Consider the following 20,325-nt stretch of genomic DNA (forward strand, 5'->3'; position numbering starts at 1 on the left):
CTTAAACTGCAACAAGACAATTTGCATTTTCTGCAAAAACTAAATGTGTTTGCCACAAATGAATGATCAACGGGCACCCAGAAGCAGCAGAAACCACAGGTGACATCTCTTCTCAGTAGTAGTGGTGATAATTTGGTGCATCCAGGGTCTATCGCTGTGCAGCTTTGATGACCCACTCTGCTGTCGGGTTCAGCTTGAAGAGGTCTTTCATATAGGTTTCCCCATCTAGGCATCTCTCCTCTTAAAAGAGAAGGACGAGGAGAAAAGCAGGAAGAGAGATATATTTAACAAATGACATCATGCACTGTAGTTACTAAAACAAGGATGGATTTATGACGGATTTATGATTAGGCCCGTTGGCTCACTTAGCTGAATTGCTAGCCAGGAATAAAAATCTCTTTAATGGGAGCAGCACTTACTGATGTTTCCACCAATCTCAAAGAGACACAGCTCCTCTTTTTTCACTGCCAGTGAACTGGGAGGGTAAAGACAGAAAGAGGAAAGACAGGAAGCGAAAGGAGACATGAATAGGGTCCATATATATATATATATATGTATATATATACATATATATATACACACATATAGCTGAGAGAAGTAACATATGTTTGCTCGTCTGTAAGGTTTACACATTACCTGTCTCGGCTCAGGAATTGTGTAAGTACATCAGCAGCCTGCAGCTCTTCTGTAAGCTCAACTGTCATATAAACTTTACTGAACTGGGGCGCCTGGACTCGAATAAGCCCTTGTGAGCTCTCCTGGACGTAAACATGCACGGACAGAACCAGAGAGGAGAAAGCGCCGTCAATCACACAGCCATAAACATTTTAGATAAGCAATGTCATGATATTGTGTTAATCAACACACAAACACTCACTTAAGACCTGGACTTTAGACTACCAAAGAATGCAGAATAACTTACTGCTCCTTTGTTTAATAAACTGAAGTCACTGTCTGGGCTCAGAGCACGAGGTCAAGTGTTACCATAGTTACTCATTCACCAAAAATGTGAAAGAAGGAACAGATCCAGACGGTCCTCTGGTTTAGCGGTTTTTCAAGAGTATAGAAATAGAACGCAAGAGTTACTAGTAGTGAGAAGCAAGTTTAATGAGGGTATTGATGGTCAACCAATCCATTAGACTCTTGTCAGACGCCTATGTGACTTTTAAATAAAGAGTACCAGTGATTTCACGTATATCCTTCTGACTACCAGTAGTTCAAATTCGACCTCTGTGGAGGACATTTGTAAACCTGAATATCTCCCACCCACTGCATACTACTGAATTAACTCATTTTGTTATCTACATTGGACTTTTAGGGCTTTTCAATGAATCTTAATTCATTCAATCTTAAAAATAAAAACTTTTTTTTTCAAAAAATGTTTTCAGTGTTCTTATTATGTTTCAAAGATTGGGAAATAAAATAAATAAATAAATAAATGTGATGGACAATATTTAGTCCATCACAGTCAGGAGGCTACAGATGTCTTTCATTACATTCTTATTCAGCACCACATGTCGCCATATCTCAACAAACTGAATACACACTGTATTGTGGCCATCAGCGGCTACATGTAGGTGGATTGCCACACATGGAGTAAACATCGGGTGACTTGACAAGTATTTGGGAGGGACAAAAACACGGCGGAAGCAAAGTGATGGAGGAGCTGTTTTCTTCCTCTTCTGGATTCAGTGCTCCACACTGGGCAGAATGAAGGTGAAACTTACATCTTAATAAATGTCTGGGGCATGAAGACTTATAGTTTGTCACATTATTTTATATAGCGTCTGCAGTTCAGATCAAGTGTCTAGTCAGTATTATTTCAGTTGTGTTGAAGAAATATTGTCCATGTAATTCTAGCAAACATGAGTCAAATTCAAGTGTCACAGCAAGGTCAATATTTGTGTGTGTAACCTCAATGTCATATATAGTGTGGGAGCTTTGAGTGTTGTTTCACACACAGTTTTCTGCTTTGTGTTTTCGTATCTGTCCGCAGCACATGCACACAGATTTTTTTTCATGCAGATATATTTTACAGGTCTACAAAGGCAGCTTTACCACTACAAACTTTGTATGGAACTGAACATCGCTTTACAAGCAGAAAATCTTCAACCCAATTTGAGCCCATGCAGAACTGACAGTACATTTGGTTTACCCAAACTTTAAAACCAAATTTGCAGTAGATGTTTCTTTAAAATAATCACATGTCTCTGAAGGTTTTTTTTAACAGTGATTTCTGAAAATAGATAACTGGCTACTGTGTGATGACGAAATCGTACCTCAGGGAGAGCTTTATCAGATGGTTTGTCAGTGGTAATCTTCTTCAGCAACTTCCGTACAGCTCTCTCTTTATTTTGTTTCCGCTGACTCTCCATGTTTTGCCGTCTGACCTGGTTCATAATGAACTTGGGGATCTACATGAGACAGTGACACAGACAGAACACAGACACTCTTAGAACACTGTAGCATCCTTCATGCTCCCTAGAGAAATAAATGCTCGCCTGGTGAGTAATTACATCTAACCAGGATGTATTGAGAAATTATGTTATATGTGTTGACATCAATACAAATGCACACTTGTTTATAAAGGGGTTTGAAGGAGTCTGTTTGGTCTTACTGTCCATAGAAGATTCTGGTATCTGATCAATAGCCGAACAATGCTGGCTGTGCTGGCTGCCAGAGAGATTTCCTGTTGCTCTGTAACCTTGGACCTAAAGCCTTTGAACATGAAGATGTTGGGTGCCATGACAACAGAGACATTGTTCAGGGTCATTTTATTCTTGGCCTGATGGTCAATGACACGCTGGAAAAACTCCACCAATGCCTGAAAACAGAAATGTTATTTAGAATAAGAAAAGTTTCATAAGGTGATGACTTACTGAAGTTAAAATGTTCCACCGTTCAAACTGAATGTGCATCTACCTTCAGCGTATCTCGATTGGCCTCAGGCAACAAAAGGATCAGCAGGTTCAAAGCCTGTAGCTGTTGCTTTTTGGTCGGGAGCCCTGTCAACACACACACGTACAAGTGAGTGAGTGTGTCAGTAACTGTCTTTTATGTGTCTGTAAAGCTCTTGTGATTAGACAGAGTACTCCATGGACAAATAGTACACGTACTGTTGACGGCAATAAATGCGTTGAGGTACTCGACAGTGAGGAGTGGATGGGGCAGCTCCCTGATGAACAGCTTCAAAAGGCTAGCAGCATCGTGCTGTTTCAACTGTTTCCATGAGAACATCCCATCATAGAAAGACGACTCGAGCTCCTGGCACAGTGACTGGATTTGGGACAGACACAGATGCTAACAGTCGACCATGCTGCATGACTTTACCATCTTTGAGAACGAGTTAGCCATGATAACAAAAGCTCTTTAATCATTTTTATATTTGACATGTGTGTCTCTGAGCTTCTCATTCAAAAACTTAAACCAACCTTGACTCTAGTGGCTGCTCCAGGGATTCGCAGCAACCCCTCTGTGTCTAATCCTCCCTCCTCGATATGAGTAATTAGCTAATGATAAGAGAGAATGAGATCAAACAAGGTCAAACATCACAAGTAGACAGTGTTAAGACTACAATTGAAGTTGAAGTGCCAGTTCTGTGGTTGGATTGTGTGCAAACTGAATTGTGATATGAGGGAGATACAGTAAGATGGGCTGCTTTATTGCTGTTGTTGCATTACAATATTTCCCCTCATCTTTGCTGTGGTTTTGAACTGTCCGTGTCTGAAAATGACACTGTTACTGTCTGGGCTTCTCACCCTCTGCAGTATGAATGGCACTTTGGTCCCAGGATCCCGCCTCTGGTCCTGATCCAATAAAGTGGAAAGCGGAACACCAAACAGGCCACTATCTGCACAAATAAACGTTGAGTAAAACACAGACGTATCTACACACACATACGAGTTTTGTACTACTTTGTGAATCTGCAATTTGTACTGCATGTGTCTTTAAATTCTTTATTATTGAGTTATTGTTTTTTTTTTTTTATACTGTGCAAGTCTGTGTGTGTGACTGTACCTTTAATCTTAATCTTTAAAGATTTTTGAGCTTTCAGGTCTATCCCAGCTGTGTCAAACAGAGCAGTCATCTCCACGAGCACCAGTCTGCGCACCTGACAGAACATTAAAGACAGACTAAAACACTGTATGTACAAAAACAATACAAACGCATAACGGTGTTTTGGAAAAGCTCAGCTGACTAATCTTTTATAAGCTGATCACTAAATACGCTGACATGCAAACACATACACGCACAGATCATCTTGTCAAAACAATTACCTTTTTCATATCCAGAGGAGACAGATCTCCTACTTTGGTCTGACCCGTTTTATCTCGGAGCAGCTTAAAGTTCTAGAGAGGAAAAAATAAAGCGAGAGAAAAAACAAAAAGATAAATACAGTGGCAAATTAATTCCTCTGTGCATTTATTGTACATTGAACTGTAGACAATGTAACACTGAATATACTGCACATTGTCTAATAAGACCTTGTATTGGACTCTAATAATAAGAGCATGGAGCAGAGGAACTGATCCGTTTCCCCTTTGTTATCCACCAGAGGTCGCTAGAGGACGTCCATGTATTCCCTACTTGTCACATTATCAGACCAATTTGCTCAGACTTCCTGAACAAACTATAACTTGAAAACAACGTTGCAGACACAGGATGTACCAATGAAACATCTACAAAGCATAGTGTGAAACTTTCAAAGTTACTGTCACAATGTAAACAAAAAACAATTTCTCACACAGTGAGCAGTAAAAACACAATCCTGAGGAAGCTCTGCATACTCTGGTAATAAACAATCGCCAACCATTAACAAGAGAGCAATTTAAAATGGCTCTGAACGTGCTTGCATGACAAAATACAGATAGAATCAGTTCTTAGTCATTAATGTGCATATGGCCCTCACGTAGCTGTGAGTGTGCAGGCATGCGACTCACTGGTAGTTTGTCGTCAGGTGCGTTACGGCTGGTGCTGACTCTCGACCGTTGGTGGTTGTCCTTGTAATTGAGCGCCTGCTCTGAAAATGCCACTTCAACATTCAGCTCTGTCTCAGTTTCTGTGGAGACATGAAAGAAATAAAAGGTACGACCACACACGCAGTGAAGTACAAATGTGTTTATTCTGGTGAAGTGCAAGTGTACACAAAAAGAGGGACAATTAAATGTGTTTTAGTGAAGTTTACTCCTAAAGTCACTGGACATGAAAGAGCAAGTAGTGAAGGCTTGATGAATTCGCTGTCCCCTTGATTACGCTACTGGTGAATGAAGTCACCAATTAAGGCTTTACCTGACTCTCGACATATTACAGAGCTAGACATTCAGAATAAATCAGAGCCATAAATTGCACTTCCTCTAACTATCTGCAGAAAAAAAAAAAAACACCTTAAGCGCTGCTGTGTTGTATGTATGCTACTTGTGTAGCATGTGTGGGAGTTGCTAGGCAGAAATTTCCTTGGGTCTTAGTTTGTCATTCTCCGAGCTGACTCATTCGGTTTGTCTTTAGGAGCACTACATGTTGCACATACCAGCTGAGGATGAATCCTTTTGTCCATTCTCACTTCCCCCTTTGAGCTTATGAGACTCCTCAACCTGGAACACAGACAAAAGGCTTAAAGTTCAATAAGCCACAAATTCACAGAAACATGTTAATTATTATCTTGTCTGTTAATTAATAGACAAGTTCTGTGAGTCTCTTTGTTCAAGTAGTTAAGATTAGCAGTAGTGCACTTAAATCTACTCATATCGTTGTTATGTTTTTTATTACTAAATATAAATCCTCTTAACACAGTCACGTGCTGAAAGGACTTGACTTTGTTGTATAACATACTTTGCACCTTTTTACTTTTTACTGAAGCAAAACTGTGACCACTGACTTTGTGGTAGGTAAAAAAGGGAAGTGCTGAATTTGTGTATTGTGATGGGATTTGTGATTCATGGCCAACAAAGAAGGAAGAGATCATGAGGGTTTGTATCAGTGTCCTTTTAGTGATGTCCCTCATCATGACGGCTTACTGACGATCCGTGACAGATTTTCATTAAGACCATTTTGAAAGGAACATAATAACCAAAAGCATCTTGGGAAATGAAGTACACTTAGTCACTTTAGATAGGACAACTGATACCATGTCTGTAATATAAGGCTGTAAAACAGTCTGCAGCTACTTAGCTTAGCATGGAAGCTAAGTTAAACAGGGGGGGGGAAGCTAGCTTGGACTCTCTGTCTTTTCGAGACTGGTTGCCTAGCAACCTCATGACGATGACAACACTCCCAAAAGTTACTACATCTGGACAAGAAGTAATCTGAAAACTGCATTTTTATTTATTTTTTTGTCTTTTTATAGATTAAACCAGAGTGACACAATATGTTAATTATTGAGAAAGGTTAGATCTTTGTATCCATTCTTTAGGCTAAGCTAATCAAATTTGCTTGACTTTTGCTTCATATCCAGATATGAAAGCTGCATCATTTTCCTATTCAATCACTCTAGAAAGAAAGCAACTCGACTTGTACTAAGCCATTTCTTTAATGAGTTCTTACATGCTGAATTATACCTACAAGATACTTCATTAAAAACAATAGTCTGACAAATGTTTACAGTCCGAAGTTAAGCAGCATAGCCACTGTAAATGTTTAAAACAAAGCTTAAACAAAGGAATTCATCCAAGTGGATTCTACAGCTCTAAATGACCGGTGGAGAGTTTACAGTAGGTTTTTATTCAGGTTCTGTTGGTGGCGCCCACCTGAAACTCACATGACACCTTACTAAACAGGGAAGGTGGGCTGAGACACCACCACTACTTACAACACAGTCATAAAATCTCTTTCCAAAAAGCTGCTATGGGGCAGTCAGAGAACCATTTACAGTGAAAAAGAAGATACCACCCAGGTACATCCGAACAAATTCCTCTAATCGTAGGTGAGTGCTTGGTCAGTATCAGACTCGTGAGTTCACCTACCACAGGTGTTCATAAATAAAACCTAAACTACCCACCAGTCATTTAAAAGCTACATGGATGAGAAAAAACTCAACAAGCCCATCTGAGTTTGTTTTGACGTTATTTCAGATGACCTGGATGATTGGGAATCTTCACAGAAATCTGGACATGTTGATACCATGTAATTGGTTTGCATTAACTTGTGTGTGTCCCCACCTTGTCAGAAGGTCCGAATACATCCCGAACATCAGGAAGGTGTTGCCGGTTGCGTCGCCTTAACGTCTGTTGCACCGTCGCCACGCGGCGTTCTACAGCTGCCGCCTGAGTTCTGGTGAGCGTGGACAGGAACACTGCACTGTCCACTTCCTGTCAATCGATCAGGGTCACATGTGAGTCAGTAGGCATATAGTGCCCGCCTATATTGTTTTCTATCAGTAATTCTGACTGATATAACATATAACTCATTCAAAGATCTGACCTGAATACATTAACTGATAAACTATGACTCAGCCTGGACTCAGGTCTCACTAATTAAGTAGGTGAAAAATGATTGACACCTGATCCAGGTCGGCAGCCAATGAATCGTCAAAGAGCCGTGCTAGCCCCGCCTCTGTAAGCCATGCCTCCTCCTGCTCTCCTTCTGAAAGACACAAAGAGAGTAGAAAAGGGAAGAGGATGACATAAAACGGAGGGAGGCAGGAAATCACTTTATAAAAAGCAAGAACACAAAACAACAATTTAAATTTAACCTTCTATACGTCCACAAGCAAGGCACCTAAGACAATTCTACAGGTGCAGGAAGGGGAAAAGGAGTGACTACAGACAGTCGTGGGCACACATATTATACAGGAAGAGAGCGTTTACTCTAGAGAACAATAGCCACCACAAACTGGCTAAGTACGACTGAGAAATAAAAAGCCCCCCCACACGCATACATAGGAGTCACATTCCTCATGTGCAACACCGCACGCAGCCAGTCTGCACAGGTATGGAGCTGGCAGGGATTTTTGATAAACAGCTGTACTTACATGTCGCAAGAATCACTACAGATCGCTCTAATTTAAAATGTGTGGTATTTAATATGTTTATGTGTCTATAAAACAATGCAGACAGAATATATGAAGACAGACAACAACTACAGATGACGCCTCTGAGAGGTTTTTGTGTTTTATATTACACTTAATCTATAATCTTTCAGAAGCACACACATGCCCAAACAAGCTCATGTTCATCTCCTCTCTAAGTAGAGCCCCCTGTATCGGTGGTTCTCACACTGGGAAGCAGCATAGAGGTCCTGAGGGGTTTGAATGACTGGGAAGAAGTAAAACAAAGCTGTTTGAATATGCGAAGGGAAAAAACAAACAAAGGTTTGTAGATGGTAGTGTGCTGACCTTTATTTCACTAAACTTCTGCTTGGATCCTTCTTATTATAAGCTGCTTCCCCTTTCAGTCTTAGTAATGATTTTAAAAAATGCAGGTTGGACATGAATGAAGTGTTTTGGCTTCTGAAGTGGGGTATGCCAGAAGATTTTAATAAACCACTGCTCTAAATCAAGAACAAAACTGACATGTACACTATCAGATGGTAAACAAGAGGGTCATCTACTGTATGTCCGAGTGCCCTACCTTCAGGAATTTTCTGCTGCTCCTCCTCTTGAACTTCTCCCCTCCCTGCACCTCCTCCTCCTGAGCTGGTGATGTTCTCCACCTCCTTCCAGTAGTCGTCCATCTGTAGCTCATCCAGGGAGTCCTTGCAAGATACCCAGGTACACGAAAATGAGGATTACGCTGTTTGCAGTTACAGGTTTTCGTTCTGGTTTCATATCTAGTTTCTGTCCTGTTGTTGTTTAATATTCACTGACGTGAAGCACAGAGATACCGAATAACTGCAGCAGCAGGTCTGAACAAGCCTCAAAGGTGTTTATAACTGGCTGCAGAGCTGTTCTCAGATAACAAACACACCTACGCATGTTTTTTATAAACCATCTAGGCTTTAAAGACACCCCAGACCATGTTTCTAGCACGTTTCATTCCCAGTGCAGACACGGGAGAGACTCAAAAAAAGAATCCTCACAGAGAGCCATAAAATATTAAAAGTTGTATCCAGCATCAGCTAGGGACCACACAGAAGGAATAGTTGAACACGATTAATTCTTCATCAAACTATTCTCGGCCTACCTGAGAGTTGTGGCGGTCAGTTTCGGACCGGGTTCTGTGCCTGGAGCCGGAGCCAAGCTTAGGGCTGGATGAAGGCAGCGACCTGGACCCAGATATAGAGTTTGGTTTGGGGAGCGATAATGAGTTAGCGCTGCTGGTTTTCGTTCTATCGGTGGTGGTGGAGGGTCCATGTCTGTCTCCATGTGGCGTGTTCTGGTTCTGCTGAAGAGTGTACTGACCCGTTCTGCGGCTACAGGAGGAACACACACATATAAACAGGAAACATCAGTGGAAATATACAAAATCTGGCGATCAGATGGTTATTTGGCAAAATACTAGCTTGTGAATTAAACATGTTAGCAGCATTTAAGTGATACTTGGCAACTGTTGGCTGCGCACTTTGGACCTTGTTTAGCAGTGACTAATACGTCATGCCAGCGCCTATCATAAAATTATCCCTAGATTATAAATGTCAGATTGAGAGCTGATGTGCTCTTGCAGTGAGGTTTCATTTTCCTTAAATAGCATGACAATCAGAAATAGCTTTTGCAAAAGGTGCATGTGGCTGAGTCAGAGACAGAAGTCAGCTACAGGTTCTACAGAAAAACAAATCAGCAGCGTGGTGAATTCCCACCCAGTCGACTAATGAGGTCAACATCTGCCAACATGTATATTTAGCCTAGGCTGGCCGAGACTGTGCGAACCGCTAATCATAGCCTGGCGTGACTGCATGCAATAAGGGTAAGGCTCTCATTAAAAAGTTTATCTGACCCTATGACAGTAAACAGGTTACTGATGACATGTGGAGCCAGGATTTACTGCTAAGATTTACAGCACAAAAATGCATCAGAGCAGACAGAGTTAGCCTGCCATATAAGGTGATAGATACACTCTGTCATCATCAAACCCACATCTAGTGCGTGTCAATCATCAACTACTAATGAGAAATATAGGCTTTATTCATGTGTTCACACGCAGGGTGGCAGTACCGTTGCAAATACTGCATTTAGTAACACTTGAAGTTACAACACCTGAAAGAACCAAAAACTGCTATTACATCATCTCACCAAAATGCCTCAAGGTATTTGGAAGAGTTATGAAAACTGAACGGTTGCTTCCAAGAGCGTTCATCCAACGTTGAGGTAATCATCAGTGTAATCTCACCTGTCCAAAGACATTGTCAGGAAGAAACACAGAGCTGTATACTTGTCAGTGGGGCTGTTTAAAAGGTAAAAGAGCTGCCACTGAAACAAATGAAACTGAATGTATCAGTGTTTACCTCAAGTCACTAAATTGATCTTATTGTTTCACAGAAAAATTTAAGAAGTTAACTTTAAATTTAGCACTGATGCCTTACAGCAAGAAGATTCCAGGTTTGAATCCATCGGCCAAGTGGGGCCTTTCTGTGTGGACTGTGTCTGCATGGGTTCTCTCCGGGTACTCTGGCTTCCTCCTACTGTCCAAAGACATGCTGGTTAGGTCAATTGGTGATTCTCAATTGGCCGTAGGTGTGAATGGGAATGTGAATGGTTGTCTGTCTCTCTGTGTTAGCCCTACGATAGACTGGAGATCTGTCCAGGGTGTACCCCGCCTCTGGGCCATGACAGCTGGGATAGGTTCCTGCCCCCCCGCGACCCTTCACGGGATAAGCTGTTACAGGAGATGAATGAATGAATGAATGCATGAATGAATTTTAAGTTTAAAAAAGAGTGCAGTTCATGACACAAGTTTGCTCAGCCAGCATGTAGTATGTAGCATTCAGTGTCAGCTCAGATCACCATATCTGCCTGGGGGAGAAAAATAAAATCACCACCACAAGTCAGATTTCTCAGGCAAGGGTTCTCAGACACCCAGGAATATTGGAGTTCTGATTTGAGTTCTGATTTTCAACTTCCAAGCCACATGCATGTAACATTATCTTTCTGCAAGAGAGTACACCTCACGCAACAGACTCCCTATTCAAATCACTTGTGTGTGAAACGGCGTACCGTGTTGGTTTGCAATAGTTATTATGGTAGAACAAAGGAAAAAAACACTTATTCCTGCAGACGACAAATCTTCAAAAACCAGGAAAAAGACACTCGGAAAAGGACTACGTTCTAAAAAAAACAAAGTGAACATCAGCAAGGAAAAATGAGAAACACAATCCACATTTTCCACAGTGGAGAGGAGTGAGCAAAGGCAAAGGAAAAAGGTCTGACACAGCTATGGTTCTCTTTTTCTTGGACTAGTAGGTGTTAAGACAAACATTTATATACCGTCTACTCTCCCTAAACGGTGGACCATTGTTTAACCAGTTACTTGAATGCTGCTACATGTGTAAGGGATAACACGCCGCTGTAAATTTTGAAAACATGTACAACAAGACTTCCCACTGACTAGGAAATGGCAGTAGCTCAGTCAAATATAAAGGAATACATCTAGCTAACATTAAATGGAGCAAAAGAATCAATCAAAGTCAGCGTAAACAGTGCTGAGCTGATGTTCTGTATTAATTAAATTGGAATTATCAGCGCAGTATTACTCTGAGGGTTCACGCTGAGCCAAGGCCACATACCGCAGCAGACTTCCTGCCACACATACACATACAGAGTACATACTAACAGAGCAATAAAACACACACACACTTTGATCTGACGTTTTACTAGCAGCTCTTCTCTTTTTCGTTCCACTCATCATTTCTTTCACACTCCTCTACTCCTACTCCTACCTCACCGAAAAAAACTTCTCTCCTCTTTCTGATGAGCACTATTTTCCTGTTTTCTTTCTCCGTCTGGTGTCATCTCCTCTCCTTCCTCCCGGCTCCCAGTGGGGTTTAGTCTAAGCTCTGTTCAATAACACTAACTACATATCAGGTCATTCACCTCGTGTAAGTTCATCACCTTGAAAGCCTCACCATGTGAAATGTTTTCATTTGCGAGGAGCGCCGAAAACATTTCCCTCTCTACAGTCTACTTGAGCTGATTTATTTAACTTGGAAGCAGATTTAAACCCGGCGCACACACACACAAACTGACGGCATGAGTTAATCATTTACATCCAGAGCTTCAGTACGAACAACAGTTGGACTGAACCATAAATCAAAGATTAGCAAATAAACACATACATATTAAAACACACATATAGGTTTGTTAGTGTTGGTTGTTCAAATTATTGGAGACATTAAGCAGAGTTTGTTTTTCATTCACAGTAAACTCGATTTAGCTCAATCCAGTGTCTTCACAATGATCCTACATTTGAACTATTCTCTAAAGATGACTATCTTTGGTTGAAGTAAAAGGTAGAGGTGTCTGATCCCAGCATGGCAAACAAAGTTAAAATTTAGCAGGATGAATGCCAAGAGTTTGGCAATTAACTGGCTTTTCATCTGAAGCCACCATCAGAGAACATTTTTATTTGTCTAATAATTTGCAAAACTAATCAGCCTCATCTCAGACTAAATACACCAGCCAACGTGATTTTACAGGGAAGTGAGAGTAAACGAAATGGACACTGTGATGAAACCAACAACTTGCCGTGAATGTTCCGTTCCACATTCCAGTCCAGTAGGTGGCGGTAATGCACCTACCTACAACTGCCAATAAATTCAATTCAATTCAATTCAATTTTATTTATATAGTGTCAATAACAATACAAATCATCTCAAGACGCTTTACAAAACCCAGCCTGAAACCCCCAGAGCAAGCCTGAAGGCGACGGTGGCAAGGAAAAACTGCCTTTTAACAGGAAGAAACCTTGAGCAGAACCCAGCTCATATGGAGGGACCCATCTGCCTAAGGCCAGCCGGGTACAGACAGAAGAAAGAGAGAAGAGAACAGCAAGATAAACATACATCTGTCATAGATACACATATCTGACTAAAGCGTACATGTGGAATCGTATGATACAAACTGATGATGTTACATGACAGTTTGAAAATGTAAGAGGAATCATAGGCAGGTTGGAGAATCAAACCAAGAAGAAGAAGAGGAAGACGAAAACTAAATCTTGGGGTAACTTTGTAATACTATTTGCAGTGAAAATAGAATGCTAAACCAGTGTGGATAAGAAAATAGTTGGTCTGGTCCACACAAGGTGTCTATTCTTCAGAAAGAACAATTTAAACTGTCAATTTTACTGTTTTATCTTTTTTAATGCATGATTAACGCACCTTGGCTTGCACTATATTTAGGAAAATTAGGAAGTGATAACACTGTGGATGGGCGGAACATTAAGAAGGTCACGGGTTCTAATCCATCGGCCGACTGGGGACTTTGGAGTTTGCATGTTCTCCCTGTGGAAAGACATGCTGGTTAGGTTAATTGGTGATTCTCAATTGGCCATAGGTGTGAATGTGAGTGTGAATGGTTGTCTGTCTCTCTGTGTTAGCCCTGTGATAGACTGGAGACCTGTCCAGGGTGCACCCCGCCTCTCGCCCGATGACAGCTGGGATAGGCTCCAGCCCCCCCATGGCCCTTCACAGGACAAGCAGTTACAGAAGATTAATGAATAAATGAACACTGTGGATAGCAAGCAGAATCTGAAGTAAGGATGTAGTTAATCATTTTACTCTGCTGAGGGCAGTAATATGTCCTCTATAGGCAAAACTGCCAAAAACCCCAAAAGAAGAGGAAGACAAATGCAGGCAGAAACAAATGAGCAGAGATGGATAAAGAAACTGGTCTTTTGAACATCAAGTTCAGCTTCAAAGTCCCTGCAGATGATTGTCTTTACAAGAGCAAGGTTACTTGTGTTTACTGCCAATGTGAACAGAGTTCCCACCAGATCAAGCAGAGAGGAGAGAAAATGCTCTGTTCAGCCAATCTGTAAACAATCTCATTACCAGATAATCTGGGCCAAAACTCTGCAAGGTCTAAACCAGACTTCTCCACTGACTGTCAGGAGGGGTAAATTTGGGGTTAATTGCAGCATGCTATTTGTTTTTAGATTGCATACTGCATTTTAGTGGCAGTAGACATTTTGACAGCGCAGGTTTATTAATGATTCTTGTATTCCGCTTAGGGGAGGTCCTTCTTATCTCCATTGTGGTTCAATGTCACAGCTTACGTAACAAAACTGAGCCATTGTTAATACACCTTTGCTTTCCTGACTGTGAGAAATGTCTACTATGAAACCGTCTAAATCTGTCAGATACACAACAAAAACAAAATACAGTAAGGCTCTGGGGCAACCGTTTTGCATTATATGATCGTCTCAGACACTCCAGCCTCATTTTACTTATAGTTGTAGAGTGCAAGAAAACATATCTGAAACCTTGTTAAAAATCAACCTTTGCAGCTTCAATGATTTCCGTTGACCAGATTAGTAAGGAAAGTGAAAATCAGCAAAGAGTAACACAATCAGGCGTGTCTCTTGTGTATTTCTGTGTGACTATTCCAGTTCATAAAATGTAAAAGCCTTAATAATGCAAACATGCAAACAAGCAAACAATCAGAGGTCAGATGGGCTGCCCTTGTGACCAAAACAACACATTTTCTCTTTAGAACTCTTTCTTGTACACATGAACAAATAACCTTCAAAGGGAAACAGCGCTGCAGCTGTGTGTGATTGTTCTCCTCTTTGTACCTTTATCCACACACCTGTTATCAGCTGCCCAGAGCTGCCGACAAAGACGGAGTGAGCGTGGACGTGTGTGTGTGTGAGTGCGCGCGCTCGCACAGAGAGGCCAGCCTGTAAAAATAAAACCGACTCTTCGAGGTGCAAACAGGAATAGAAGGAAACAGTATCAGTCAGCAAAGAGCGGGTTCAGCACAGATGAGCTGCATATGAGTCAAAATCTGAGGAAGTGAACTCAGTTGACTATTTAAGCAAACATGGCCCGTGTGTGTGTGTTTATAGTGTCAGTCTAGTGCTAAAAAGATATGTTCACACCACAAATTCACAACTAAATGAATCAGAACAGTTTTTGTTGTTGAGATTTAAGGTGAAAGTATATACTGGGCTCAGTATTTGTTTTACATGAGTATTCCCATTTTAGGTTAGGTTAGGTTTTAATACCACTTCAATGATTTCACAGCGTCATTACTTTTTAAGATGCACTGATATATAAAAGCAGCTAACATTAGTTTTACCTCAACTAGCTGTGACATTAATATGCTGTTAATATGTCAAAGCACTGGTAAACAAAAATATACAGTATAAAATAGCTGTTTTTTTTTTTCCATCTGAGAAGACACTAAGAGGTCATTTGCTAGTTAGCTTAGCATAAAGACTGAAAACAGGGGGATTTGGTTTCCCAAGTACCAAAAGAAAGAACAAACGTCCTGGTTTTATATTCAGACATGTGGTTTCTGTTATTCACACATTCCAAACAAACATTAGTGGGCTCAATTTATCAGTGACTCTCGGCAACAAAGAAAATAACTGTATTTCCTGAAATGTGCAAACAGAATCTTTTCAAGTGCTCTTGGACGTGTTAAGCCATGAGATTTGTTTTTATGGTTTAGTTACTTCAAACAAAATGAGAAAAATGAACAGCCGAGGAAGTCTGCAAGCCAACACGAGGAAAGGGGAAGAGGATAAGAATTGTGCGCGTGCGTGAATGGTATTTCCATTCAAATCAACAGATGTCAGCTGTCCTCTGTGAACACAGAAGCTGCCTCTGTTCCCCGTATCTCACAGTTATACTGGTCACAGCAGTCACTCACTGGTTGAATATATCATCTGCCTTTTAGTTTTGATGAATCAACACTCTGTCATGTGTTCCTCACACATCTAGCTCTGGAAATTTGAATCTGTTGGAGGCCATTTAGTCAGTCTTTCTGTATTCAATGTCTTTTTTTTATCTTTCTGCCTCTCGGGTTATCCGTTTCTCTTGATCAATTTATACTCCTCTGTCCTGTTCAGTCTTCAGACACACGCTTGGGTGACTGTAGACCTCTATACTAAAATGTCCAACTTCACAGCAGAAATTAGCTAATTTCCTCCCCCACGTCAGTGGTACAGGGTGATTTTTTTATAAAACTTGCCCATATTGAGTGTATTAAGTCTTAAAGGTATGCATAATTAAAGGTGTGGTTGCTTTGAGTGACAGGTGGGTGCCATCACAGGTCACTAGCTGTCTGCCTTGGGGTCACCTTCCCACCTCAACTCCACTTACTTTCCACCTTTTTGATTTTTTAATTAACCAGGAGTTAGGGCACAAACAAGATGGCAGCAGATAGAGCCATCACACGGAGCTTCAAAACACCTCTTGAGGAAACCCATGGGTGATGTCCATCTTTATATGCAATCAATAATTAGTTTACCTCCTGTGCAGCAGTGTCTCTGAGCTATTCTGACTATACACTACTATATTTATTTGAACCATGTATCTACTGGCCGCTACATACTACATAATAGACACACTTGGTGAGCATTAGCTTCCACAGGACAATGGAAAACACAACAGAGCCTCAGTCCTTCTCAGAACACCTAAACCTCCTTTCCTTTGAAATTCACCAAATAAAGACATGAACCTGCAACATATGAGTCCTAAGGTCGGATGTCAGCCGCTGGTACGAGGCCAGGACTTTTCTTTCTGTCCGTCTCTGTCTCTCATTTCCTGACTAGGGGAAACTATGACCACAAAACTAAGCCTACCTAGACAGGACGCACACACACTGCCGTGGGAGGTGAGACAAAGGCAGGCTGTAATGTGATGCCGCTTTTTTTTTTTTTTTTTTTTTTAAGCTAGCTGGACAAACCATCTGGAACACACACAAACACACACTTCGCATACAGGGGCAGGTGTGTCTGTCTGAATGTCACCAGGACTGCATTGTTTACTTCTACCACAGCACAGTTGTTGACAGCAGTTGTTTGTTAATGTAAGCACATGCAGGCCTCGCCGCCTGGGGAATAAACAGGTCCGTTCTGTTAGAAATACAGGAGTGGAACTGCACCGTTGTGTCCATATGAGGCTAATTCCCGTTCATTCACAGCAGCTCTTGAATTATTGCTCTGGGCTCAAAATGCTTTTTTTCCCCTCATTTTAAATTATTTCATATTGGATTTAAAACATGACACGAATATGAATAGATTATTTGAGTAGTTCTGTGTAACTTTGGGAGATTAGCTCTCCTTTAATCCGTGACCACTGACTCACTCCTGGCTGTCCAACACCAATACATTATGTTTTCTGTACTTTCATATTTTACCAACTCAATCATCTTCGTGGCCTCGCTTTTTAAACTGCTAATAAATACCAGGCGTGCCTGCTGTTATCTCCTCACACCTCTGAATGATCCTATGGTTATAAAAGCTTGACACTTCAACAATGACTCTGACCGTTCCTGGAGTAACTCTATAAACCACTAGGAAATCACTATGTTCATTTTTACAGGACGTAAAGTTGAATATTACTTAGACTTGAACTTGAAAGCGTTTTTTTTTTTTCCCATATTCAATGCTGCAACCAGATGTAATTTTATTTTTTTCTTCATCAGTTATTTTATCACGTAATTGCTTTGTCTATAAAATGTCATAAAATAGTAAAAATGATTCTAATTTGAGACAATGTTGTCTTCAAGTTGACTCACTGACAATCAAAATCCATACACTGATACACAGATTGAGGTTATACAAAACTAGAGAAAAGGGATGTATAACGGTGGCTTCTTTATGTATCTGACAGTAAACAAATGATCAGAGTTATGTTTTTTATGTTACGGAGATCAGTTTTAGATGTGCAGCAAGTCCTGCTATAAAATCTGGACCAGCGTAACAGAGTCAAGGTGAGCCTGCTGATTAGGAATGTGGTAAAGGAAAAACACATAACCCAAGGCCAAGGGCGGTGTCAAATAATAACAATAATAATAAACAGGCTGTATGTGGTGGTAAGGTTCACCTGGTTACCACCAGGGTCAAGTTCACCAGCAAGATGCAGCCAACACAAAGCAGAGATAGTCTGTTTGATACAAGTTAAAAAAAAGAAATAAGGAAGAAGTCACTATAAATGTGACCTTTGCTCTCTTACATCCACACACACACTGTCCTTTAATAAAGTGGCCTGTTTCCACCTCACACACTCACACATCTCCCACCTGGGCACGGAGGACTCGGGCTCGGGGTCTGGCGGAGAGCTGGAGGCACACGGTCCCGTTTGCGGCAACAGTTCCGCGTTGCTGTGGTAACCCGTTAAAACCACTCCCTGAAACTGGTGCTGCTGCCGACTCATGTTTCTCCTCCGTTTCTTCTTCTTTCTTCTGTTTTCCGCACGGCCGTCATCCAATCGCAGACCGATAGGTAGTCTACTTTTATATCTTTTATATCTTTCTATCTATCTATGTGCGGATGTTTTCCATCGCCGGGCGGTAATGTTGCCGACTCATTCTGACATCTCCTCCGTTCCCTCCGTCTCCCTCGTTCTCGTCTTTCTTTCCAACTTCTGTGTGTGCTTTCTGAGGCAGGACAAGGGCTGGATTACACACACACACACACACAGCAGCAGCTCAGGGATTGGCCGAAACCGCAGGTCAAAGTTTCAAATGTGACAGCGCCCCCAGCTGCTCTAGGAGGGTGCTGACTACTTCCTGCTGCAGTCCTCCAATGAGAGAGAGCTTCCATTAATCATCAACAAACAGCTCTGGAAAAAATGAAGATCAGTTTCCCTGTGTGTTTGAGTAAAATGAACATCTTTGTTTTATTGTATAAACTACTGGCAACATCATTTAGAGCATTCATTTGCAGAAAATGACAAAGTTCATGAGTTCATAGTCATTTTTAAACACAATACTAATGTTTTAACTTAGAAGAGTTCAGAAATCAATATTTGGCGGAATAACCCAAATATGATTTTTAGACACAGCTGTCATGCATCTTGGCATGCTTTCCATCAGTCTTTCACACTGCTGCTGGGTGACTTTATGACACCCCCATTACTTAAGTAGCTCAGCTTTGTTAGATGGCTTGTAACCATGCATCTTCCTCTTGATCACATCCCAGATGTCTGGAGATTGGGCTGTCCATGACAGCTTCTTGATCTGGTGGTCCTTCATCCACACTTTGACTGACCTAGCTGTGTGGCATGCAGAACTGTCCCGCTGGACAAACTGATCCTCAGAGTTGGGGAACAGTGTCAGAGCAGAAGGAAGCAAGTTTTCTGCCAGAAAAACCTTCATTCATGCATCCTTCGCAAAGATGAATCTGCCTGATTCCAGTCTTACTGAAGCGCCCCCAGATCATCACCAATCCTCCACTGGATTTTACAGTGGGCACAAGACACTGTGCTTGTAGGCCCCTCCAGGTCTCCGTCTAGACTCATCAGGGATGATGACCTTAGTCCAGTCCTCTGTGGTCTTTTGCAACTTTTTCTAGCTTTACACGACTTTACCCCCGAGGTAGGAGCCTGTTTCGAACCATTCTCACCGTTCGCTTTACCCCAGCTGCCACTTGCCATTCTTTTTGTAGGTCACTTGATGTCATCCTACAATTGCTGAGTGACATTCAAATGAGCTGACAGTCATCCTGGTCAGTGGAGATACGTTTTCGCCTTCTGCCTCTCTGTAGCTTTGTTGTCTCCAATGTCTACTGCTTGACTTCTTGTTCTTATGAACCGCCATCTTAGAAATTTGGATTCACACCCTCACCACGAGATTCAGATGCAGAAAACTACTTTTAAAATGAAGCAATGACTATCAAGGGGAGTTTTAAAGATGGTTGCAAAAACATGCACTGTGGAGATGTACTACCAGTCCTGTACTGGAATCACCAAGAAAGACTCTAGATGTATGCTGGCTTCACATTTGTGTAACATCAGTAATAGACATCTGCCAGCAACAGCCTCCCAGGGATAATGCAACCATGTACACCGGTCAGGCATAACATTATGACCTCCTTTCTATATACTGAATGTAGAAACATGTTTGTTCAATATGGTCAATATGCTAGTTATTTCATTCCCTCCTCCATTGAAGTAGGTGAAGTTACAACAGAAATAAAAATAACCTTCTTGGATAAATATACCATGTACATCTCTGGATATTTTCTAACACATTGTTTTATGAAAACCAAAATCAAAGCTCTGGATAGTGTTGAGCACGAATGATCACAGCCGACTTACAGCAGGTAACATGCGCATTCATGAAGCCACATGTACTGGCTCTGGAGACAATACTAGTATTTTGTAATCCTAAAATTTGAGCACACAAAGGCTACACATGGGTTAAGGAGGGCAGATATATTTCTTATTTTTAAAATGAATAAAAGGGTTGCACATATACCAATTCAAGAGGAAGTTGTCCTAATTCCT

General features: G+C 41.2%; 1 protein-coding gene across 1 annotated transcript; it reads right to left on the reverse strand.

Annotated features, from left to right (window-relative positions):
* Nucleotides 1-13: 13 nt before the first annotated feature.
* arhgap18 (Rho GTPase activating protein 18) lies at nucleotides 14-19,238 on the reverse strand. The gene is made up of 18 exons (XM_084560501.1): nucleotides 18,119-19,238; nucleotides 9,117-9,345; nucleotides 8,565-8,688; nucleotides 7,496-7,578; nucleotides 7,155-7,304; nucleotides 5,528-5,591; nucleotides 4,941-5,059; nucleotides 4,278-4,349; nucleotides 4,018-4,111; nucleotides 3,759-3,850; nucleotides 3,432-3,509; nucleotides 3,117-3,276; nucleotides 2,923-3,005; nucleotides 2,618-2,824; nucleotides 2,280-2,414; nucleotides 637-758; nucleotides 420-475; nucleotides 14-240 (listed from the first exon to the last, which is right to left on the reverse strand). The coding sequence occupies exons 1-18, from the start codon at nucleotides 18,250-18,252 to the stop codon at nucleotides 149-151; spliced, it is 2,094 nt and encodes a 697-aa protein (XP_084416627.1). The 5' UTR covers nucleotides 18,253-19,238; the 3' UTR covers nucleotides 14-148.
* Between the last annotated feature and the right edge of the window lie 1,087 nt (nucleotides 19,239-20,325).

This window comes from Chelon labrosus, assembly GCF_963514085.1.
Source record: "Chelon labrosus genome assembly, chromosome: 14".
In the NCBI taxonomy this organism is placed as follows: domain Eukaryota; kingdom Metazoa; phylum Chordata; class Actinopteri; order Mugiliformes; family Mugilidae; genus Chelon; species Chelon labrosus.